The 23,185-nt window shown below is 52.3% G+C and overlaps 8 protein-coding genes across 8 annotated transcripts; 6 read left to right on the forward strand and 2 right to left on the reverse strand.

Moving 5' to 3' along the window:
• Positions 1-617: 617 nt before the first annotated feature.
• On the forward strand, positions 618-3,178 carry AtWU_04920 (MFS transporter; the record flags this gene model as incomplete). Its single annotated transcript, XM_035500031.1, has 12 exons — positions 618-663; positions 721-1,051; positions 1,107-1,216; positions 1,277-1,311; positions 1,372-1,616; positions 1,669-1,701; positions 1,756-1,842; positions 1,898-2,307; positions 2,368-2,479; positions 2,554-2,687; positions 2,865-2,937; positions 3,118-3,178. The coding sequence occupies 12 exons, from the start codon at positions 618-620 to the stop codon at positions 3,176-3,178; spliced, it is 1,677 nt and encodes a 558-aa protein (XP_035355924.1).
• A 2,908-nt stretch (positions 3,179-6,086) lies between these two features.
• On the forward strand, positions 6,087-8,364 carry AtWU_04921 (Zn(II)2Cys6 transcription factor domain-containing protein; the record flags this gene model as incomplete). The annotated part of the gene is made up of 3 exons (XM_035500032.1): positions 6,087-6,330; positions 6,481-8,282; positions 8,347-8,364. 3 exons carry the CDS (start codon positions 6,087-6,089, stop codon positions 8,362-8,364), a joined length of 2,064 nt encoding a protein of 687 aa, XP_035355925.1.
• A 328-nt stretch (positions 8,365-8,692) lies between these two features.
• On the reverse strand, positions 8,693-9,319 carry AtWU_04922 (putative GPI anchored cell wall protein; the record flags this gene model as incomplete). The annotated part of the gene is made up of 1 exon (XM_035500033.1): positions 8,693-9,319. One exon carries the CDS (start codon positions 9,317-9,319, stop codon positions 8,693-8,695), a length of 627 nt encoding a protein of 208 aa, XP_035355926.1.
• A 999-nt stretch (positions 9,320-10,318) lies between these two features.
• On the forward strand, positions 10,319-12,295 carry gua1 (GMP synthase (glutamine-hydrolyzing); the record flags this gene model as incomplete). The annotated part of the gene is made up of 7 exons (XM_035500034.1): positions 10,319-10,387; positions 10,483-10,624; positions 10,689-11,211; positions 11,263-11,654; positions 11,704-12,057; positions 12,106-12,186; positions 12,237-12,295. The coding sequence occupies 7 exons, from the start codon at positions 10,319-10,321 to the stop codon at positions 12,293-12,295; spliced, it is 1,620 nt and encodes a 539-aa protein (XP_035355927.1).
• A 330-nt stretch (positions 12,296-12,625) lies between these two features.
• Positions 12,626-13,370, forward strand: fmn1 (riboflavin kinase; the record flags this gene model as incomplete). Its single annotated transcript, XM_035500035.1, has 3 exons — positions 12,626-12,742; positions 12,801-12,983; positions 13,065-13,370. 3 exons carry the CDS (start codon positions 12,626-12,628, stop codon positions 13,368-13,370), a joined length of 606 nt encoding a protein of 201 aa, XP_035355928.1.
• A 445-nt stretch (positions 13,371-13,815) lies between these two features.
• AtWU_04925 (dienelactone hydrolase) lies at positions 13,816-15,480 on the forward strand (the record flags this gene model as incomplete). The annotated part of the gene is made up of 3 exons (XM_035500036.1): positions 13,816-14,182; positions 14,258-15,052; positions 15,119-15,480. The coding sequence occupies 3 exons, from the start codon at positions 13,816-13,818 to the stop codon at positions 15,478-15,480; spliced, it is 1,524 nt and encodes a 507-aa protein (XP_035355929.1).
• Positions 15,481-15,581: 101 nt separating this feature from the next.
• AtWU_04926 (pseudouridine-5'-phosphate glycosidase/carbohydrate kinase family protein) lies at positions 15,582-18,177 on the reverse strand (the record flags this gene model as incomplete). Its single annotated transcript, XM_035500037.1, has 6 exons — positions 15,582-16,854; positions 16,913-17,213; positions 17,266-17,496; positions 17,543-17,684; positions 17,731-17,939; positions 17,988-18,177. 6 exons carry the CDS (start codon positions 18,175-18,177, stop codon positions 15,582-15,584), a joined length of 2,346 nt encoding a protein of 781 aa, XP_035355930.1.
• Positions 18,178-18,511: 334 nt separating this feature from the next.
• On the forward strand, positions 18,512-20,215 carry AtWU_04927 (dolichyl-diphosphooligosaccharide--protein glycotransferase subunit OST1; the record flags this gene model as incomplete). Its single annotated transcript, XM_035500038.1, has 3 exons — positions 18,512-18,867; positions 18,992-20,024; positions 20,090-20,215. The coding sequence occupies 3 exons, from the start codon at positions 18,512-18,514 to the stop codon at positions 20,213-20,215; spliced, it is 1,515 nt and encodes a 504-aa protein (XP_035355931.1).
• Between the last annotated feature and the right edge of the window lie 2,970 nt (positions 20,216-23,185).

Raw genomic sequence — 23,185 nt, forward strand, 5'->3', positions numbered from 1 at the left:
GTGGTAGTAGTAGCTCGCAGCTCGGGGTGTTCTTCCCTCAGTTGGAGCTCACTCGGCTCTCCTCCGAGGCCGAGAGGCGAGACTACTACTACTTACTTACTAGTAACTTTCCCCCCCAAGCAATCAGCAACACTTGAGCTAACCACCTTAGCTCGACCGACTTTCCCTCTCTCTCGTCATCCTTCTAACCCACTCAGCCTCCTACCGTGACTCTGGAACGCTCCATACTCCAAATTACCGTCCCGTGTCATATGTACTGGTCCCCGCCGTTGAATTGGGTGCGGAGATCGTACAATATAAAGACTGCTGGAGGTCTTCTTTTCATTGCCTTTCCCAACAACACGAAAGTACACTCCAGTGTGGTGTTTTGGGCTAGTCTGGTCTCCTTTCCTTCTTATATTCTTCTTGTCACAGCCAAGCTTTAACAAGCTTTGTGCCAAACTCTGTAACTGGTGAACGGGTTAAATCTCCGCTGCAGATCGGCTGGTCTCAGGTGAAATTCCCCGGTCGGCATTGGTGATCCTCACTATCTCAAAAAGATTGTGACCACTCACTTCCCCATAGTTTGTTAACAAGAGAAGAGGCACTTAACTGACATCGCGGTCCTGTTGACAGTGATGTCTTCTGCAACCGAGCGGGCGGAAAGCTCGCAAGAAAGCACAGGTATGTTCACAAGTGATCATTTCTCAAGTGCAGAGCAAGCTGATCGAGGTAATACAGAAGGAGAGAAGCTGGAAGACAATGTTGATGGCATGTTCGCTCCCATCACTGCCCGAAATTCCTCTTATGAAGAGCGGCTGCGCAGACACCACTCTGCTTCATCACACCCCCTCGAACGCAACTGGAGCCTGAACGACGGCTATAGCATCCAGAATGCCGATGAAGAAGCTGTTGCAGAGAGGGTCCTGAGCAACAAAGATGAGGAAGCTTCTGATGCCTCAGAAGGCTTCGTTGTCAGTTGGGATGACAATGACCCCATGAACCCGCGCAATTTCAACACGGTCAGGCGCTGGCTCATCGTGATCATATGCTCAGCAGGCTCCCTATGCGTGTAGGCTAGATCCTGAAGCCACTGCAATTGGTTTGGTGCTGATTGATGGCTGTAGGACTTGCACTTCTTCGATGTACACTGTCACCTATGACCAGATCATGGAAGAATTTGGTTGTTCTCGGGAGATAGCGACCTTGGGTCTATCCTTCTTTATCTGGGGTCTTGGTGCGTTAGAGCCATACTATCAGACCTTTTGGAATGCGATATACTAACATGTGTGCAAAGCTGTCGGGCCACTATTGTTAGGGCCTCTTTCGGAGGTTCGTACATTAACCAAGCCCCATGCCCACGGTGATTGCTAACAAGCTGATCTTTGACAGTTCTATGGCCGAAGACGGATCTACATTTGCTCGTTCACACTCTTCCTCGTATGGCTGATACCATGTGCCGTGGCCAAAAACATTCAGACGATGATTGTATGCCGATTTCTCAATGGAATCGCTGGAAGCGCATTTCTTAGTGTAGCGGGAGGCACGGTGGGTGACCTGTTTGCCCGGCATGAACTAAGCGCACCGATGATGCTCTACACGAGTTCCCCCTTCATCGGTCCTGAGGTTGGCCCATTGTAGGTCATCGACAACAATTACCGTTTGATAATTGCTGACAGATTTCTGCAGGGTTGGTGGGTTTATCAATCAGTTCACAACTTGGTATGCTTCCTGATATTGCAAACTTGGATAAGGCTGACTACCTGTACTCCACAGGAGATGGACCTTCTATGTGCTTCTCATCTGGACCGGGGTTTTATTAGTCCTCATCGGCTTTTTTGTTCCGGAGACTTACCATCCAGTGTAAGGGCCCGCATAGACCTGCGGAAATATCATCTTCCTCTGACTTATTTCTTAGGCTTCTGAGACGTAAGGCACAGCAGCTCCGCAAGGAAACCGGTGACGATAGATGGATAGCGCCTATAGAGATGCTGAATCGCTCGGTTGCGCAGACCGTATTGCGGTCGATCTATAGGCCGTTGTTGCTATTGACACTAGAGCCGATGTGCCTAAACCTGTGCATCTTCTCCGCCATCCTGCTGGGCATACTCTATCTTTTCTTCGGTGCGTTTCAGTTGGTATTCGAGAGCGTATATGGCTTTGAGCTATGGCAGCGTGGTCTTTGCTTCCTAGGCCTGTTTGTCGGGATGCTCTTTGCCATATTCTCAGACCCTTTCTGGCGTCGCAACTACACACGCCTGGAATTGAAACATCAAGAAGCTGTGGGAAGGTCTGATGATTTCCAACCAGAGTGGCGGCTTCCGCCAGGTATGTCATATGTCATCCTGTCCGCAGCCTGACTAGCCTGCTCTAACGGTCAGTATACAGCTATCGCTGGAGGTCCACTTGTTACCATCGGGCTGTTCATCTTTGCCTGGACCATTTACCCTCAGGTACACTGGATCGCCCCACTCATTGGAAGTGCATTATTCGGAGCAGGGTAGGTATTTTCGTGTCTTGAATAAGTAGTAATCTCAGTGTTCTTGTCACTTACATTGCTCCCTCATCTTCTAGGACGATTCTTGTGTACTCGGGAATCTTCACATTCTTAGTTGATGCCTACCCGACATATGCAGCAAGCGCTTTAGCAGCAAACAGCTTTGCTCGCTCCATATTTGGTGGAGTGTTTCCACTTTTCGGCATACAAAGTAAGTTCTCCCTTTGTGATATATGGTATTCGTCGTGTCACTGCCACCGAGGTGGACTGTGACGTTCACTGAACACTACTCACTTTTACTATTCACACTGGTCTATATATAACTGTGGATGCTTTTGCCCAATGACACAGCACACCTTGACCGCCACATGCTAACTGCTGGCTTTAGTGTACAACAACCTGGGTTATCACTGGGCAACCTCGCTACTTGCTTTTCTGACACTTGTCATGGCGCCGTTTCCGTAAGTGCATGATTTGTATCCTTTTCAATCCCATTCATTCCTATTTTCACTGGTGGACGTGTTGTTCTTGCACTGCTGCAGTCACAATGGCACGCTTTAGGCTATTCACCTCCAAATGCAGTTGATAGTCGTTTATTATATACTAGGTGACCATTCCCACTGACATGATTTGATGGGCAGGTATATTTTTTTCCGCTACGGGAATCGGATTCGGCAGAAGAGCCGATTTGCTGCACGGTAGATACCCACCCAAGGGACGGGCAGGAGCTCATAGCTGCGGGTTTCTTTTCCAAATCAGGATGCGATATGATGCAGCGCAAATTTCTCATCTTTACACGCTTCGAGCTCTTCCTAGGCACACTCTCAAAAGTCGGTCAGTAATAGATAGCAACTTTCGGATTGGTGGATATGCGTACGCGGGCTTATTAGTGGACGGATGGACATGGCGACAGCGGACAAAGGATGAGGGTTATTTCAAGGTAGACCATAATGTTATAGAGTTATTAGTCGACTAGAAGCACGAATACCGACGATTTTATGAGCCTGGTTATACCGTTATACGCATGCAAAACACCGTCCCAACTACGTAAGATACTATGCTGCAGCTCACCCATACAACAGAAGAAGCGACCATCCACTATAGTTCCTGCAAAGCTATCCTCCCCAAACCATGACACCCAACGCAGCAAGTTATTTTTAATAGGTGATTATATTCTGTGCCACAACCCCATTATAACAAATATTATGGTTGGTCTGTTAACCTCGGCAACCTCAATCACAGCCACCACACACCACACACACTTTCACCCACGCAATACGAAGCGCACGAAGGGTCTTCATACAAACCCCTCGGGAAATCTCGGGCCACTAATCGGGCCCGCCCGGGACAGAAAAGGCAAGAAATGGCTCATTTCCAAGCACGCAATGAAAATCCATTGGAGGATTTGATTTTATGACTTTTAGATTGTTTCGATTTGGAAGAGGCTGGAGGACAAGAGCTGTGATTGGTGAGTCGGGTGATAGTTGAGGGATTTGTTTGTGTTTTGAAGAAGTCTAGATTACTAGTAGTAGATGGGGTGTAGTGACAACGGTATTGTAATGACCTTGTGGGTTTCAACTTTGTGTTTGATATTCTTTACTGCTTGTTTTTTTACTTGCGATGAGGTGCGAGAGGGGATGGAGTTGTTAGACTACATTATATGTAAGTCATTGGTGTATGTGGGTTTGGGTACTACTACTAAAATAGACCTGCATTGGCCATTGCGAGCGATAGACATGCTGTCATGGTTCGTGCTGTCTACTAAGCTACATAGTTAAGGTGTGGTCGCTCGGTGTCTCTAAGTAGTCTAGCAGGTTGTGAATCTCGCGTGGCCAGTGGATTCCTGTCAAGTATCTAGGCTCTTCTACTCCGAGTTTTCTGGAAATCTACATCAATCAGAAACTGACTGCATGTCCCCGAGATTACTTATAGACCATTGCTTTTTTGTTATCGGCACGGGCCGAAACCAGTCAAAGTACATAGGTATGCCGATGTGCATAATGGTCGCCATCGTCCTCGCCGATGCCTTGGTATGTATGTACCCAACGGGTATAGACTGTTTGGAGGCAGAGGGCAAGTTTGTCGGGTCTGGGGGATTTGTCAGTTATTTTGAGTTGATGCTCGTATTTGTCTTGTTTGAGTAATTAAATCAATTACGGTAAGACTGCTAATTTATGACTAACTAATCTTCTCTGAGCAGGAAGATGGATAGACTTCATGACTTAAGATATACTCGGGTCAAGAGAAACCGATGCGATGTTTCTGTGTCGTCACATGCGGAGAGGCCGTGGAAGCACATGTAAGCTCATGGCTCATGTATGTATCCGTGGTTATTTCCAGTACCGAAGTGCCTTGGATTTGAGGACTCCAAATTTGGGTTCTAGCCTCGGAAGTTAGACCACCAGAGCAGTGACCCGTCGCTGGTTCTTTTATATGAAGTGATAGATAGCATAGGGTATAGATAGAGATTCATATGTCTGACCAGCAGCTTTGATGCATGGGGAGTCAGCTCCCAGTCATTGCGCGAACAGACAGACACGCGACTCTCTCACTCGGTATGGTAACGTACTGGGCTCACCCGGGACGATACCTGACAAGACATGCAAGAAGAAGCAGCTCGTGTTGAACTCTTGAATTGCCTGCAAACTCGTCATGAATTTTTTCTGCCTTGTCCATTAGTCCGTCGGTCGCACTCTCTCAGTTACTCTATCTTTCTAACTACTGGAAGTGACTCTTTCCTCTCTCCTCCTTCTTTCTTGTCTCTCCTCTCCTCCAATCCTTCCCCGCGTTTTCCTAACCACTTGCATTCGATTCTCCCCTCCTCCTTCTCATACCCCTCCTGTTAGTCCCTCCCCCCCTCTTTCGTATATATCATCTCCCCTCCTCTTGTCAGCGTCGTTCGCATTGCGCCGCTGCTCATCGGATCCGCTCTATCTCGACCCTTTGGACACGACAGGTTTTCCCCGCAGCCCCGGCAAGTCGTTCGCTCCACCGACGCTACTCATTGCCACTACCGGCCGCGTGACATAGAAATTCGGGAAAAAGAAAAAAAAGAGAAGAAAAAGAAAGGGTTCAAGGAGGACACTAAAGAAAAAAAAAAGTAAAGGGAATTTCACTTAACCATTGTTCTCCTGAACACTTTTCACCACGCCCACAGGAAATCACTTCGGCGCATCGCAACAGTCAGTCTCACTTTCTGACTGCTGCTGACTGAGCACACGCAAGGTCCTTCGTGGTCGCTGACCCTCCTCACTATCTACCACCACTACGCCAACCGATTCCTAGCCGTCGTCGTGTGGATTCTATGCGCCCGACCGGCCAACAACCGATCTCTTTGCGACTCCCAGAGTAAAGCCTGGCGAGGTTGATCAGCGGATTCTCGACCAAGATCCCCTTCTGTTGTGCGCTGGTTCGCAACGCGACAAAAGGCAGTCTTGCTCAAAATTTACGGTGGCAACCCCACGCGCTCGCCCACCCTGCAACTGCTTCATTTTGCCCTGTCGCTGATCGCCTCGAATTACGACGCGGAGTAACACCCGGTCGGACGAATTGATAACGGCCGTATCGCACACACACAATACACCTCGGTTACAATTGATTGTCTGCCGATATGAACGCGGAAGTGAAGGAGCAAGATTCCCCAGCTCCCTCGGCTGAGCGCACGGAAGCCAGCCAGGAGATAAGTGCCGCCGGAGAACAACCCGACAAGCCGAAGACCGAGGCCAACGGCGACGGGACTGCGAATGGTGCCTCCGCGAATGGCCAGAAGCCCAACCCGAAAGACCCGTCTAGACCCCGGAGGAAGAAGGCGAGACGGGCTTGTTTTGCTTGCCAGCGCGCACACTTGACTTGCGGTACGACTGACCTTACTTCCAGCGTTGCTTGCATTCGAGCCTTTTTTCTCCGATTACACATGAGTTTAGCGCCCATACAGGCGCGCTCTTAGCGGCGCATATCTTTTGTGTGTCTGAGTGAACTTTCAAACTAATTGAGGTTTCGCATAGGTGATGAGCGACCGTGTCAGCGGTGCATCAAGCGCGGTCTCCAAGATGCGTGTCACGACGGGGTCCGGAAGAAGGCCAAGTACCTCCACGATGCGCCGGATGGAGCGTTGATGCCGGGGATTGGCGGGACCTTCTACAACAATCCCATGCGCAACAGCCTGCCCTTGTCTCGGAATGGCGCCAATGCCGTGAACGCGACCGGTCAGCAGAGCGCTGGCGCAAACTTCTATCCTACTCCCCAGTCGACTACCTATGTCTACCAAGAGAATACCATCAACCAAGGCTCGTTTCCTTCGCAATCGCCGGTGTCGCCAACCTTTAATCTCAAGGCTACTCCTACGGCTCGAACCAACAGCCTCCCCTCCGTCAACCCGCAACCACCGTCCACGAGCGTCTCCGGGCCCCCAGGCCAGGGTCAAAATCCGTTCGCCGGTCCCTTCTTCGATCCCAGTGATCCCGCTCTCTTCAACTTTGACCTTTCCAGCATGAATTTCGAGAACCGATACGGTGCGTTGGAGTTTGGCATGCTGGGACACATGGCGACGGGGGCGGGCGATTCACCGAGTGATTCGGCCACGCAGCGCGGGTCTATGGGGCGCAGTGGCTCGGCACAATATGCTTCAACTCCCATTACTGGGGCACCAGGCTTTGGGGAAAGCCCGGGCAACCAGCAGCCGTTCATGTTTGGGGATCCGCTCCTCAACGAATGGCCCAGCGGACAGGCCCCGGGACAACCGCATCTGCCGGGGGTTTATCCGCAGTCGGGACAAGGCAGCGCGATTCCTGGACATTTGAGCAAAGCGGACGCGCCGCATGCATTTGCTATCGAAAGCGGACCGGCCAGTTTCAACAGTCCCGGTGCGACGACTAGCCCGCAGATGACAACCGGGCTTGAGGAGAGCCCGTTTCACAGTGCGGTGGCAAGCAAGTCGAACGGGTTAGCCCCGCATGGACAACAACGACCGATGATTACAACACCGAGCTTGAAGCATCAGAACTTACAGGTCGGCGTGCGGCGACGACAACGCAACCCGTCGGCCATCTACGACAGCGTCAAGGAGCCGTACGCATACACCAGCCGCTTTCACGGCCTCACGGCATTCATTCAAAGACGTTTCCCGCCGCAGAAGACGCTGCAGATCGCCAAGGCGCTGGCGTCGATCCGGCCGTCATTCATCGCGACGACCAAGACGCTCAACCGGGACGACCTGATCTTCATGGAGAAGTGCTTCCAGCGGACGTTGTGGGAATATGAGGACTTTATCAACGCGTGTGGCACGCCAACCATCGTGTGCCGTCGGACGGGCGAGATCGCCGCGGTGGGCAAGGAGTTCAGTATCCTGACGGGATGGAAGAAGGATGTGCTGCTCGGCAAAGAGCCGAATCTCAATGTCAACACGGGCGGTTCATCAATGCCGAACTCCGGGGCGTCGTCGCGCAGCTTCACGCCTCGGTCGACAGTGGACAGTACGCCCGGGCGCCCGCAGCCAGTATTCTTGGCAGAGTTGTTGGATGATGACAGCGTGGTGCAGTTCTATGAGGATTTCGCACGGCTGGCGTTTGGCGACTCGCGCGGTAGTGTGATGACAACGTGCAAGCTGTTAAAGTACAAGACGAAGGAGGATATGGAGGGCGCGGCCGCAGAGGATAACCAGCGCTGGAACAACCACTTGCGCAAGGGGGGAATCGCCAGCGAGGCAGGGATGAACCAGCTAGGGTTCAAGGACGGCAAGGTCGAATGTGCGTACTGCTGGACAGTGAAGCGAGATGTATTCGACATACCGATGTTGATTGTGATGAATGTGAGTATATCAGTGTTCCCCTGATGTGATGATGATGAGGATGATGATGCTAATGAGGGTATAGTTCTTACCGTGCATTTGATTTATGATCATATTTGTTTCATGTTCATACCCGGGCCGGATATCAAAAAGGATGATTGTTGATTATTTTACCGCTAGCCTTTTTTTGTTTTGGCAATGACCGGAAGCAATCTGGTCTTGTATTGGTACATATTGCTACTGTGTATGATTCCCAGGCTGACATAGAGGCGTTGTACATATTGAAAGTGGCTATGGTAGCTAGCCATGTAGTTGCAACTGAGTATGATGAGCAACATATAAGCATAGATGGACGTAATAACCAAACATTATATCCTCCACAACATACTCCCCTGCCAATTAATTAATCAATCATAATCAAATATCATAATCTACAGCATTCCCAACCCAGCAACAGCCACACCAATAGCCAAAGCCCCAGCCCCGACAGCATTGCGTCCAGCCATACCTGTCTCCGTGCTTCCACTAGCAGTTCCAGTCGCAGTCGCACCACTCAACTTATCAGCACCCCCAGTAACGCTAACAGTCTCATACCCAATCTCCGCACTGGCGATACTCATCTGCGTATTGCTCGCCGTGCTCGTGCTAACGCCCTTGTACGTCGCCTCGACTTCATAGCTCACACTGCAGGACGCGCCCTGCGTCACGCCCGTGATCTTGCAGTCCTCGACGATGGTGAACACCTCCTGCACACCCTCCATGCTGGTGCTGTACACAGCGGACAGAGTGTATGTGGAGGGACCCGCGGTGACGGTGATGGGGCTGGGCAGGATGCAGTTATCGTCGTTGAGGCACGAGACGGCCATGGTGGTGGCTGTGGGGTTGGCGCTGATGATGGAGGCGCCGAGAGGGACGCTGGAGAGAGAGAATTCGGGGATGGCGGCCCCTGAGGTGGTCGCTGGGTGGTAGGTGAAGAGGGAGACGGTTGAGACGTCGGCGGCGGTAGTGAGAGAGAGGAGGGGGAGGAGAGTGAGGAGAGTGGATTTGGTGAATTGCATTTTGGCGGTTATTTTATCCTTTTGGACGATGATATGTGTAAGTGTGTATGTAAATGGTAGAGGTAGGGACAGTGAGAGGTACGATCAGAGTAAAGACTGTCGTATAGGAGAAAAGAGATAGATGAATAGGAAGCAGGTGTGAGTGTGATTACAACAAAGAAAGAATGAAACAGGAACAGCCAGCCCCAATTTGTACTACTTATGTCTCACAAAGTCACAACCCAATCTACTTAGCTACACTTTGACCCCTGACGACAAGAACCCTGTATTCCGTGTTTACGAGACCCTCATCTCCCTGAAGGTTCTTCTTAGCGTAGCCTCATCCTTCTAATCGACCCCTCTCAGCAAATAGAGTGTCGTAGTGGCCCTCCCCGTTTAGACTCGGCGCAGAACTGTCCCCCGAAGCACAAGACCCTTCTACCTAAAATAGGCGGCAGAGTCCGCCGCTAAACCATGTTCAGGGGGTTAATCTCTGGTCCTGCTCGTATTTGGGATGCAGGAGCCGCAGCTTTAGTTTATATCGGGCTTAGTGGGGTCCTTTCGGTTGCTCTTGGTTTTCAGAGATTGTCGTGAGTCAATTTGGAGAGAGGGTAAAATCTCTGAACAAGTGAGTGGGGGATACGAGTGATCTACATTTCCATTATATACACTGATGAGTTGTTTTCACATGTTGGAGTCGTCGAGGAGATTGCCAGTTTTGTTGTTGTCGTCGGTTCTGTATTTAGGGCTGGCATGCATATATAGCTCTGTATCCTGGAATATATTATGCATATTATGTAATTTACACGTGACTGATAAACATCTAGCTTGTTATCAAACTGACCGCCTTTGATAGATGCAATTTTATTGGCTACTTTTATCACCTCCGCATTCAGGGCTCACCGCCCGGGAGAAAAAAAATTCTCGAGCGGCAAAGAAAGATGGAAGATCTTCTTCTTGTCGGGTTCAGCTGCAAGTCGAAAGTTCATCAATTGGTCTGATAGACTGCCCACCGTCACAATGGCCGACCAGGAGGTTCCCCATGCCACCTTTGACACCATCCTCATCCTTGACTTTGGTTCTCAATACGTACGCTCTCCCTCTATACCACGCTCTCTCTGCCGCTTCCAGTGCTTCAATTACCCCGCCATCCCCATGACTCACATACTAATTCTCTCCCCCAGACGCATCTCCTGACCCGGAGACTGCGCGAGATCAATGTCTACAGTGAGATGCTGCCATGCACTCAGAAGATCGCCGATCTGCCCTTCAAGCCCAAGGGTATCATCCTGTCCGGTGGTCCCTACAGTGTCTACGAGGACGGCGGTAAGCGGAACCCTCCCCGCGGAACCATTCTCGAGAGTCATATACTCATTCTATCCAACTACAGCCCCCCACGCTGACCCCGCCGTCTTCGACCTCGGTGTCCCCATCCTCGGTATCTGCTACGGTCTGCAGGAAATCGCCTACCGTCTGGGCAAGGACAACGTTGACGCCGGTACCGAGCGTGAGTATGGTCACGCCGACCTCCACGCCAAGCGCCTCGACGACCAGGGCCACGTCGACAAGCTGTTCGCCGGCCTCGAGGGCCAGATCAAGGTCTGGATGAGTCACGGTGACAAGCTCGTCAAGCTCCCCACCGACTTCCACACCATCGCCACCACCTCCAACTCCCCCTATGCCGGTATTGCCCACCAGACCAAGCCCCTCTACGGTGTGCAGTTCCACCCCGAGGTCACCCACACCCCTCTCGGTGCTACCATCCTGAAGAACTTTGCCGTCGACATTTGCGGTGCTCAACAGAACTGGACCATGTCCCGCTTCGTCGACCAGGAGATTGCCCGCATTCGCAAGCTGGTCGGCGAGACTGACCATGTTCTGGGTGCTGTCAGCGGTGGTGTCGACTCCACTGTGTAAGTTGATTGCCATTGATTCAATGATTGGGTGGTGGCTAATAAGTGCAGTGCTGCCAAGCTCATGAAGGAGGCCATCGGCGACCGCTTCCACGCCGTGCTCGTCAACAACGGCTGCATGCGTCTGAACGAGTGCGACATCGTCGAGGAGACCCTGAACAAGCACCTTGGTATCAACCTGACTGTCGTTGACGCCTCCAAGCGCTTCTTGGATGGTCTCAAGGGCGTCACCGAGCCCGAGAAGAAGCGCAAGTTCATCGGCAACACCTTCATTGACGTCTTCGAGGAGGAGGCTCAGAAGATCGAGGCCGAGGCCGAGCACCAGGGTGCCAAGATCAAGTGGTTCCTCCAGGGTACTCTGTACCCCGATGTCATCGAGAGTATCTCCTTCAAGGGTCCCTCGGCGACCATCAAGACCCACCACAACGTCGGTGGTCTGCCCCGTAAGTATTTCGGTTCTGGAATATCTGGCAACCCGCTAATCCATCACAGAGCGCATGATTGACGGTCAGGGCATGAGACTCATTGAGCCGCTCCGTGAGCTGTTCAAGGATGAGGTGCGCGCCCTGGGTCGTCAGCTGGGCATTGCTCACGAGCTGGTCATGCGCCACCCCTTCCCCGGTCCCGGTATTGCCATCCGTGTTCTCGGCGAGGTTACCCCCGAGCGCGTGGAGATTGCCCGCCGGGCCGACCACATCTTCATCTCCATGATCCGCGAGGCTGGTCTGTACGACCAGATTGCGCAGGCCTACGCTGCCCTGGACCCCAGCAAGGCGGTGGGTGTCATGGGTGACAAGCGTGTGTACGCTGAGATCATCATCCTGCGTGCTGTTGAGACGACCGACTGTAAGTGTGCTGGTTATCTTTCTGGTGATGATGGACTAACAGAAGCAGTCATGACGGCTCGCGCATTCCCCTTCGACAACGAGTTCCTGAGCCGGTGCTCGACCCGCATCATCAACGAGGTCCACGGCGGTATGTTACATACTTCTTCTAACACTAGGAATATCTGCTAACTGCTGTAGTGTCCCGTGTCCTGTACGACATTTCCAGCAAGCCTCCGGCGACGATTGAGATGGAGTAAAATAGTTACGATTAAACTGATAGTACGAGTCATATCATCCATTAGAGGAACGGAGTTACGGCAAAACGGGATGAACGTAGATAATCCTGAAATATACCATTTTATCTATCTGCGAATAAGAGTGCAACTCTGTAAGCTGGAAAGGGGAGTAGATAATTGGCCAGTTGGTGGAAGCCATGGTGAAGCCTGAACTCCACAATCGCATCGTTTGATAGTCCATAGCCCCACCTGTCTTATCGCCGATCTCTCTTCCATCTTATTCTCTCGCTCTCTCTCTCTGTCCTCCACCTACCACTACATCAACACCATCCACTCATCTCAGCTTCTAAAATGCGCCCCGATCGGCCTCGCGACCCTGTCACCGGTCCCGATGAGGGACCGGAGCCCCCGTATCCCATCCGCATGAGTGGACCTGTCATCAAAGGCTTCGGGCGGGGCAGCAAAGAGGTACCTTGCACCTCCAACCCAGAAGTCCAGCAGCTCCAACTGACGCAAAGAACCGCAGCTGGGCATCCCAACAGCCAACATCCCCGCCGATGAACTCTCCCAGCATCCCGAATTATCCGTAGGCGTCTACTACGGCGTCGTGGCGCTGGATCCAGCGCGCTTCGCAACGGGGGAGACCATCCGCCCGGCGGTGCTGAGCATCGGATATAATCCTTTCTACAAGAACGAGTCCAAGTCAATTGTACGTCCCGCCTCCCAGTTTTGTCACTCTATATACCACTTGAATATGCAATAGATTAACGGTATATTGTCTGCAATGCAGGAAATCCACATCATGCCGCCCCTCTCCGCCCCCTCGCCGACCGCCACTACTTCCACCGACGGACAGGTCACCTTCCACAAAATGCCCGACTTTTATGGCACGCCACTCAACCTGCTGATTCTGGGATATATTCGTCCTGAATATGATTATGTTTCGTCGGAGGCGTTGATCGAGGATATTCGCGTGGATTGTGAGGTCGCGAGGCGCAGTTTGCAGCGCCCGGCGTATCGGTGCTATTTGGTTGAGGACCCGACTAGTGAGGGGAATGTAAGGGAGGAGATACGCTGGTTGACCAGTTTCGAGTAGATGTTGCAGCAGCATCGTGGTATAGTGGTTGACGCCATTGAGCGGTGGCGCTATGCGAGGGATGGGAAAACTCGAGACTTGTATATAGATCGACGTCACTGACTCACGATAGATACGATAATGCGATAGAATTGCCACGCATATATGTATGCAATGGATCGGGCTGATTCACAACCCAACTACTGACGAACTGACGGTGTACACACAAAAGTTAATACTACTCAACCCGTCCCTGGCTGAATGGATCCACGTCGCCCCTGTGAGATGAGAACAACACCCTGGAATCGTCGACGTCACTGAGCATGTCCGCCAAAGCATAAGCCGCCAGCATACAGTATATATATAAATCGGGATGCTCGGAGTTCGCACCATGGATGACCATATTACTTAGTACATCTACTATACCACATTATATACTGGAATATTTCAAAATAATACTACTAGAATGGACCGTCTCCGCCAACACCTCCGTCGTCGCCGCAGCAGTTCCGCCGGCACTAACCCTACCACCAGCAACTATGGTACACCACTACAATCTCCCCCATCAGCCAACGACAAACACAGTCGTCGTCGCGAAGCAGAAGCCTCTCCCCCACGCAGACTGTACCTGACCTCCGATACTCCCGACTTCGACGCGGGGATCCTATCGCGCTTCCGCGCCGAGGGCTTCGACGTCGAGTATCTCCCCTTCCGGGGATGTCAAAATGCAGTAGATGGCTGTGGAGATGTAGATAAAGAGCGCAAGGAATTGGAGAATCTGTTACATGAGAGGGAAGATGATCTCGAGCCGGGGGAAAGATATGCTGTCGTTGGTAGGTCCCCTATCCAAAATCACCTCTAATCTTTCTTATATTCTGTATAATAGTAACTGATGGTATGATATAAAGCATACAACAAACCCGCCCACCTCCTCCTCGAATCCCACCATCAACCACTAACAGCCACAAACCCCTTCCCCAGACTCTGTGCCCTAGTGGCATACTACCCCGAAGGACCTCTCACCAGCACCAGCACCACCAACAACAGCAACTTCCTCACCAGTACATCCCCAGATACCTTTCGCGGAGCAACAGGAAGTACAGGAAGTACATCCTCAACAACAACACCAACAACCTATCCCCCCTCCGTCCCTCTCCTCTGTATCCAAATCCACCTCGCCGGTACTTCCACCACCACCTCCTCAATCGCAGACACCCTCCTCAACAGCACCAAAAACCATCCTCGGAAACGCCACCGCTGCCACGTCTTCACCTACCCCGAATCATCACCTAGATTCGCTGAGCCTTCTTCGTCGAACTATGACAGGCTCTCCGCACGCCTAGCGTGGTCTCGCGCCCTCGAGACCCTAAAGCGGGGGTTCGGATGGCCCGCGACGAAATGGCGCGTGCCTGATGTCGAGAACGTGTGGGAGGAGTATTGGCGGTGTTTATCGTCTTCGTCTTCATCTTCCACTTCTGCGGAAGGGGGTAGTGAACGAGACGAAGAAGACGAGCGCAGTCACCGCGCAGCAGAACTGGTAGGGTTAATGGTGGGCAGTGGAATGGGGGTGCAGATGGAGAGTGTGCATAGTAGTGGGAGTTCTTCCTCACATTTATATACTGGTGCCGGGAAGGGCACAGAGACAGAGACATGCACGATTGAAGAGTCGCCCGTCGTGGTGTGTGTGCCTACTTGTGCTGGTGGTATGCATACCTCACTTACCCCATATAATACATATATATACATGATACTAATGAAAGATGGCATAGGAACAACCCCCTCCACCATAACGAAATTCTACACCAACAGCCACTTCCTCTCTCCCACTCCCTCCCCCTCTAATCAATCCATCCGTCTGCTCTCCCGCACTACAGGGCCTGATCGCATCGTCGATGAACTTCTCCTAACCTTCACGCACGATCGTGCTATCCCCTGGTTACTGCCGAATCTGCCCCCGACGGGGAAGGACGTCAAAGTGGCGTTGGTGCTGGTGGCCAGTTTCACGGCGGGAAAGGTCGCCCGCGTGCATGCTTATTGGGATCAGGCCAGTGTGTTGGTGCAGGTGGGGGTATTGAGTCGGGATGGGTTGCCTGTTGTTGGGGCGGAGGGGGTGGATATGGTTGTTTCTTAGGGTGGATGTTTTGGTTTCTTTAGGTGTGCGTAGTAGTATGTATAGTAGTAGTAGCATGTCTGTTTGATTCAATTCATAGATCATGGATGAGTATGAATGCACTATATACTTCCAGCTAGTCTGGATATCTCTTTACTTACTCCCCCCTCCTGCTGTAATGTCAATACGCTCGCTTCTTGTGCTCGTGGAATCACCTCCTCCACCGCTCCTCCCCGCGCCAGTCCTGTCACTACTGCTCCCAGCAGCGTATCGCCCGCTCCGTTGACGCTTACAATGTCCTTTTCATCTAGCTCTGCTGCAGCCGGGAACAGCCGCAGGTACACACCCCCGATCAGCCCGTCCGACGTCAACGCCCGCGAGAGGATATACGGTGCTGACTCCGGACTCGTCAGTCGCGCATCGCCCGGCCGCAGCAGCTGCGTCAGAAGCACGCCTTCCCGGCCTAGCTTGGTGAGCACGCATGGGATAAACGGCAGTAGCTGGATGCTTTGCTGCGGGATTCCCTGGTCGACCAGCGTCGCCGAGGTCATGGCCACTAGTCGCTCGCGCGACCCTGATCCCGTCATGCCCATGGCGTCGATGATCCGCCACCATTCCTCTGAGTCAAGGTGTCCGTTCTCCCGCGCGGCCTGGTACATGGCTGCGAGCTCGAACTGGTTCGGGGCGGCCAGGCTGACGGTATTGTTGGGAACGCAGTCAGGTGGTTTGATGGCGGACCTGAATAGACGACGGCTTTTCGCTGTGGACACGGGCTCAAAGGCTACCCGTGCCTTGTGCTTCTTGGCTAGGGATACCCATTTGCTTAGGACCTCGTCGTTCCAGTTGCCGTCGACTACTGCCCATTGAGGCTGTGCGCGGGACATCATCGGTTCCCAGAAGTTGTCAAAGTCTAGTGCCTGCTCTGGCAGTTCCATGATTGCCATGTCGGCCATGGCTACCACTAGGTCTTTCTTCGCATCGTTGACGGCGATGTATTGGGCCGTGCGTGCTCCGGAGGACGGAGGGAGCACCTTGATGCCGGCTGTGGAGAGACCCTCCTGTCGGAGACTGGACAGCGCAGCTTGGCCGCTTAGGTCATCACCCACAACGCTGCAGAACAACACTGAGCTGTCCAGATACCTTGCGGCAATGGCCACATTGTGTCCAACTCCCCCTAGGCTCTGTCCGATGACGGCGCGGTTTGATGTCTGCAAAGCGGGCGTCGTGGTGTTTGCTTCGGCCGGGGCAAAGTCGCAGGAAAGATCGATGGCCAAGGAGCCAGCCACGAGGACATCCGCCTTGGTTATAGTCTCCAGTGGAGTCTTAGTTGCATGCTCCAGCTCTGTTTCAGTCGCTTGGTCAGCCCTACTGGTCCCGGAGAAAGCTGGCATGTGTCTGCGCACACCATCTCAATTAGGATATCCCGAGTCTGAACGCACGAGTGGCAGCTCACCGTTCATTGAGCGCCCCCCCAGACCGCTCCAGTTTGGAGAGTTCTACGGCAACCTTGGCCGCGCGCTTCACGTTCGCCTCTACCAGAGCTCGGTTGGCAATCACGCTCTTTCCGCCGCTGAGTTCCTTGATCTTGGCCAGCACAAAGGGCGTGTTGTCACTTCCATGGTAGCCCTCGACATCGGCGAGGCGAAGAGCTTCGTCGATGATATGGTCCATATCACTCTTTGCAATAGAGTGCTCAAGTGGTACCGGGTTGGCGAGAAGGATGCCCGACGAGACGGGGATTTGCGACTGGGCGTCTGTATTCATCAGTATCTTAGGTGCGTCAGTGAGATATGCAGCAAGACTTACAGACAATAGCCGCGGCCTCGGCCTCATTTTGAATGACCTTTGGACTCTTCAGCCCGCTGTCCCGGGTGTAGAATGCAGGAAAGTCCACAGAGCCCTGACGACCATCGGCAAAGGTTCCCACACAGACGCCCTCCGTCTCGAGGTATTCAAGCGTACGCGGGATGTCCAGGAAGCTCTTGCACCCAGAGCTGACAACCGCCACCGGTGTGCGTCCCAGTTCAGTAAGGTCGGCTGCTACAGTTAGCCGGACTCTCGTTATATCCATAGCTGCACGTACCGGAGATGTCCATGGAGTTCTCGCCGCCGCGATGCACACCACCTAGTCCACCAGTGCCGAATATCTTGATCCCCGCCAAGTGCGCGAGCACCATCGTGCCAGACACCGTTGTACCCCCATGAAGGCGTTTGCCAGCCAGCCCCTACTACTGTCAGATGTGTATCGATAAGAGGAATCATCCCACCCACCAAGCCACAGATGTAACCAAGGTCTCGCCGAGACACTTTCAGCGCATTCTTCTTCTCCGCAGTTGATGCTAGCTCGACAAGCTCCTCGGGACTTAATCCAACGCGTGCTTCACCACCAAGAATTCCAATTGTAGCAGGCACAGCGCCATTGGACCGAACGACCGACTCTAGCAACTCTGCCAGAGCAACGCTCTCAGGATAGGGAAATCCTGTAATTGTCAGCTATACCCAACCAACCAAGCAGGTAGAAACCATACCATGAGTATAGATGGTCGACTCGAGAGCCACGACAGGCTTCCCAGTAGCAACAGCATCGCGGACTTCCTCAGACACCTTGAAGAGCTTGCTCTGAGCGAGACCGTGATAGCGCCGGGCTGCTACCGCGGCTCGTGCCGGGGCTCTAGCTGACCGGCAGCATGAACGAGCAGCAGCTCGAGAAGCGAGCATGGAGACCACGATGGTTGGGACACCGAAAACTACAAGCAAAAAAACGAGAGTCTCGTAGCTAGACAGTGCGGGGATAGAGTTGCAAGGAGGAATCGCGGGTTATCGGCGATAAAAGCAGGAAGTTTTGGCCGCGGCGGTCGCCGTACGTAATTCGTAATCCCGCATCGGGACACCTCAGCATCTCCGCGCGTCTCTTTCTCCCCCTCGACTTATCGCCCAATTCCTCCCACCTTCCCGTTCATCCTCTCGCTCATTTCTTTCTCCTTGGGACTATCTCCTGGTGAGTGTATAGGTCCTAGGCGCGGTCGTTGAAAGACCGCCCATATCGTCCACTATGAGGCCGTTTACCGCACTCGCTGCGCTGTGCGGCTTGTTCCTGTCCAGCAGCAACAGCTTGGTTTATGCCGACTCGACTCCCTTGAGCTCCCCTGTAGCTCTTCCTCGCGATTTCAAGCCTCCCCAAGTGTTTAAGAACGCCAATCTCGTCCGCAACACCAATTTGGAGAAGGGTTATTTGCGTGAGACTGTCAATGTTGTCGTTGAGAATGTGGACAAGAAGCCGCAGTCCGACTACTACTTGTCCTTCCCGTCAGACCTCTACGACAAGGTCGGTGCCCTAGAAGTCCGTGATAAATCGGCTCCTGAACAGGGACGCTTCGAGGTGGAAGCTACTGAGTTCGACTCGAGCAGGTAAGTCGTCCGCAATGGCGGCCAATGGCTGGGTTGGTGTAGGACGAAGCCACGGTTGCTTGATCTATGCATGGTGGATGTATCTAGAACGGCTTGCTGATCTTTTGTCTTCTTGACCATACAGGGACTTCCAGTACTTTGTTGTTCACCTTCCCAAGCCTCTTGCCCCTTCGTCGCAAATCACCCTGGGCATCTCCTACTCCGCCCTCAACACCTTGAAGCCTCGTCCTGCGGCCATCAGCCAGACTGATCGCCAGTACCTCGCCTATGCCTTCTCGGCCTACGCTCCCTCGGCGTACACGACCGCGACCCAAAAGACCAAGATCAAGTTCCCCAGCACCATTGTCCCCGACTACACCACCACGGACCTGACGTCGGGCGCGGATCCAGAGCGCCAGGGTGCCACCTACACCTACGGACCCTACGCCGACATCGCTCCCGAGACCACCTACCCGGCTAGTGTCCGGTACGAGTTCACCAAGCCCGTCATCACTGCCACTCTTCTGGAGCGTGACCTGGAAGTGTCCCACTGGGGCGGCAACCTGGCGACGGAAGAGCGCTACTGGCTGCGCAACAACGGCTCCAAGCTCACTGACAACTTCAACCGCGTGGAATGGACCATCAGCAGCTACCAGCAGCTGCCATCCTCCGCTATTCGCGAGCTGAAGATCCCCCTTAAGCCGGGCTCCGTGGACCCCTACTTCACCGACGACATTGGCAACGTCTCCACGAGCCGCTACCGTCCCGGAAAGGTCCCGAACCGCGACGCCTCCCTGGAGCTCCGTCCCCGCTTCCCCATCTTTGGCGGATGGAACTACAGCTTCCGCATTGGCTGGAACAACGACCTCTCTGCCTTCCTTCGCAAGGCTGTCACCGGCGCTGATTCTTACGTCCTGAAGGTCCCCTTCATCGAGGGCCCCAAGGTCCCCGAGGGTATTCAGTACGAGAAGGCTGTCGTGCGCATCATCCTCCCCGAGGGTGCCCGGAACGTCCGCTACGAGCTTCTCGAGAAGGCGACTAGCAATGGCCTCCCCGGTGCCAACCAGATCCAGACTGAGCTCACCAGCCACAAGACTTTCATGGATACCCTGGGACGCACGGCGCTGACTTTGACCGTGGAGGAGTTGACGGATGAGGCCCGTGACTCGCAGATTGTGGTAAGTAACTACCTACATACACCGGATAAATATTGGGAATAGTCAAGCTCACACATTGGATATAGATCACTTACGACTACTCTCTGTGGGATGGACTGCGCAAGCCCGTGACCATCACGGCTGGCCTGTTCACCGTGTTCGTTGCCGCGTGGGCAATTGGTAACATTGATGTGAGCATCAAGAAGCGGTAGATGGAGGTTGTATCATATTGTTTCAATTATACCAGACAGACAGACAGAATTCAATAGTAGCTGTTTGTAGACGACTAGAGATTGATAGTGTGATCTAATGATTCCCTTCTGAGTAATATGGAGACTGCCTAATGCAGAGTGGTCTTTGCACTGAGGAGTCCGTAGGTTATCAGCTGTCAGCGTCACCTGACATACTAGGCGTCTCTAGCTTAAAAGTTTGGCAAACCAAAAGGGATTAGCCTCTATTGTATGTTATTTCAACGTTCTATATCTGGGCCTGCTAATGATGGCCAGATCAGTGGGACCCTCGGATGCATGATAAGGACGCTCATGTGTTTGTTTCTGTGTGCCTTGCATTATGAGAGAGCCTGGAAAGGGATCACATAGATTTGAACAGCGAGAAATAGGGGAAGTGTAAAGTCCGCTGTGACGGGTACTTACCATCATCAGCCCTCATGAATCTTCTACAGCACTATCTCAATCCATTGCACTCGTTGCCTGTTCGATTGGTTGTACACATAGTAGAGCAAAGTTTCACTGTATCAACTTCGAACTTTTATAATGACAATCATTGCAGGTGTAAACTAGTTCACCATGCAGCACGCTGAGTGCATTATGGATGGGTTCACCCGACGCAATATAGATAGGTGAACTGTATCCCGTCCAGTAGGATCTTATCGGAGGACCTACTCATTGTGAGCGAAGACGACCACAAGCTCCTCAAGCCGGTTGTATTGCAGCTTGCACCATGCAGGAGTGAGAGCAAACCAAGCGGAAGCTGATCAACGTGGTTTGCATGCAGATGCTGCAGAGTGTAAATGATAGATGTCTGCAGCTCATCAGCCATTATACTGCTCCCTAACTACCTCCAGTGCACGAGGGCAATGGCAGCGACCAAGCAGCCTTGACTGTATCCAACCATTCGAAACTCTGAAATGCAGGTGACAGAGTTGGCCTTGGTATGTGACCTGTCGGGATCGGACTTGCTGATGATATGTCGCCGGGATAAAGTTCCTCCCAGCAGCAGCCGTGTCTTCATGCAAAGCTGTCCGAGAGCCTATTCAGCTGAGTATCTTTGATACAAGTCCAAAGACTAAGCACCTATCAGCGACCAGCAGCCGAGCTCGAGCAATCAAGTAGCAAAGACGGTGAAAATACTCGGGAGTCACAAGATGCAGAATGCGCGACACCGCTTGTGCGTGCCTCATCCTGGCATGTCTGGATTACATCCAGGCAGCGAATGGCGGGTTGTACGTCATTGCATCAAGGAATCACGGCAACCGAACGAAGCAGCCGACAGCGAATGGGAGCCGCTGGGGATGGCGCATGGTCCGGGAGTATTCTTTTGTCTTCCAGTGATGGAGTTCTCATTACTTCATATGGACCATTCGAGACGACGAGCAAGTGGAGCCTCCGGTGGGTTAGAGCAAAACCACTCATGTTTGGAAGTCTGATCCCCATCCGTTCCACTTCCACCAGCCAAGGGGAAGGGGCGAAAGATATTGAAACTTGAAAGAGAATGAGGGAAAGGAACAATTATCCACCCCCGCCTCTGGAAGAAGAGGGGAATGTTGAGAATTTGGAACTTTGGGGAAAAGAGGATACGCGGACGGACTTTCTATGGGGTAATAGCACGGGGTAGGCTTGAGCCATTTTAATAATGGGAATTCCGGCTGGGGATTCCGAAGCATTTCATTTGACTGGGGAAGTTGGACTGTTGGAGACTAGTAGGAGGCAGTTTCCCTCAAACCCTCCCCCTCCCCGCAAGTTGACTAGGAATGGATTGAGAATAGTACAGAAATGGTAGCCACGGGCCATCTTCCAGGTACCGATCGACCATCCTTCCCCCCCCGCAAGTCTAGATGCGTGAGGAAACTTCGACGGACACATATGACTTCACACTCAAAGAAATTGGAAATTGCGTGCTAACTCAATACTACTTCTTTTGTACTAAGTGGTTACCCAATACTAAGTAACTAATCAATTATCCCCGACAGTGCAAATCTCCCAAAAGTGGTATTGTAATGGCGGTGTGTGTGATCCATCCTTCCCTCAATGCGGTCAAGTACCAAGTAGGTTTAGTTATCAGTCAGTTTATCAGGCTGGACACAAAGGAGCCCAATGATTCTGGGCCAAGTTGATAGATCTACTCCTAAAAAAGATAATCTGTATCTATAGTAGTCTAAAGTAGTAAGTATCATTGAAGAAACCCTCAACCGATCACTATTAACCATGACAAAGTACTCGAATTCTTGCTGCTATCTATCTGCCACACACATCCGATAAGAAACCCCGGTTGCTAATATGATAAGCCCGAAGAGCAATCAAGTGCGGCATTTTTCCCTCCGTTGATGCTCGCCATTACGCAGAGAAACCTGCAAAATTCGGCATCGTCGGCGATGATTTGCAGCGGACTGGCCACCATGACACACCAAAACCCCCTTTCGAAACCTACAGCCCTACTAAGTGGAGTTGTTGGCCCCCTCCAGCCGGTCCGGTCAGCTGACTAAACCGGGAATTTAGAGGCAAGTATGGATGCTGTAACGGAGTATCTTACGGGGAAAGAAATGTAACTGGCCTTCTACTATCTACCTACTCTACCTACTTTATTACTTACTCACTTTTACTGACTGACCTCACTGCATGCAGGTGGTCAAAGACCTTACCGGCCATCTCAATCGAGTTTCTCACACAGACACATACTCACACACTATCTATCTATAGTGAATAATAGATCTCAATTTGGATCTATCCCGTAGGAAGTCTCACGCGACAGAGACTCACTTTATTCTAAATTTGTGCCTGGACGCCGCCGCCCCTGGACTGAACTCAGGTGACACTCCCTTTTTACTCCATACCTTGTTAGTAACTATGAACCGGCAAAACCAGCCACAATGACTCCAGCTCCCGTTCCAAAGCATCTGAGGCAATTTTTCCATTTTTAGCCCTGGGCTACCAATCACGTTGGTA

The sequence above is a fragment of the Aspergillus tubingensis genome (genome assembly GCF_013340325.1).
Source record: "Aspergillus tubingensis WU-2223L DNA, scaffold_6, whole genome shotgun sequence".
Lineage (NCBI taxonomy): Eukaryota > Fungi > Ascomycota > Eurotiomycetes > Eurotiales > Aspergillaceae > Aspergillus > Aspergillus tubingensis.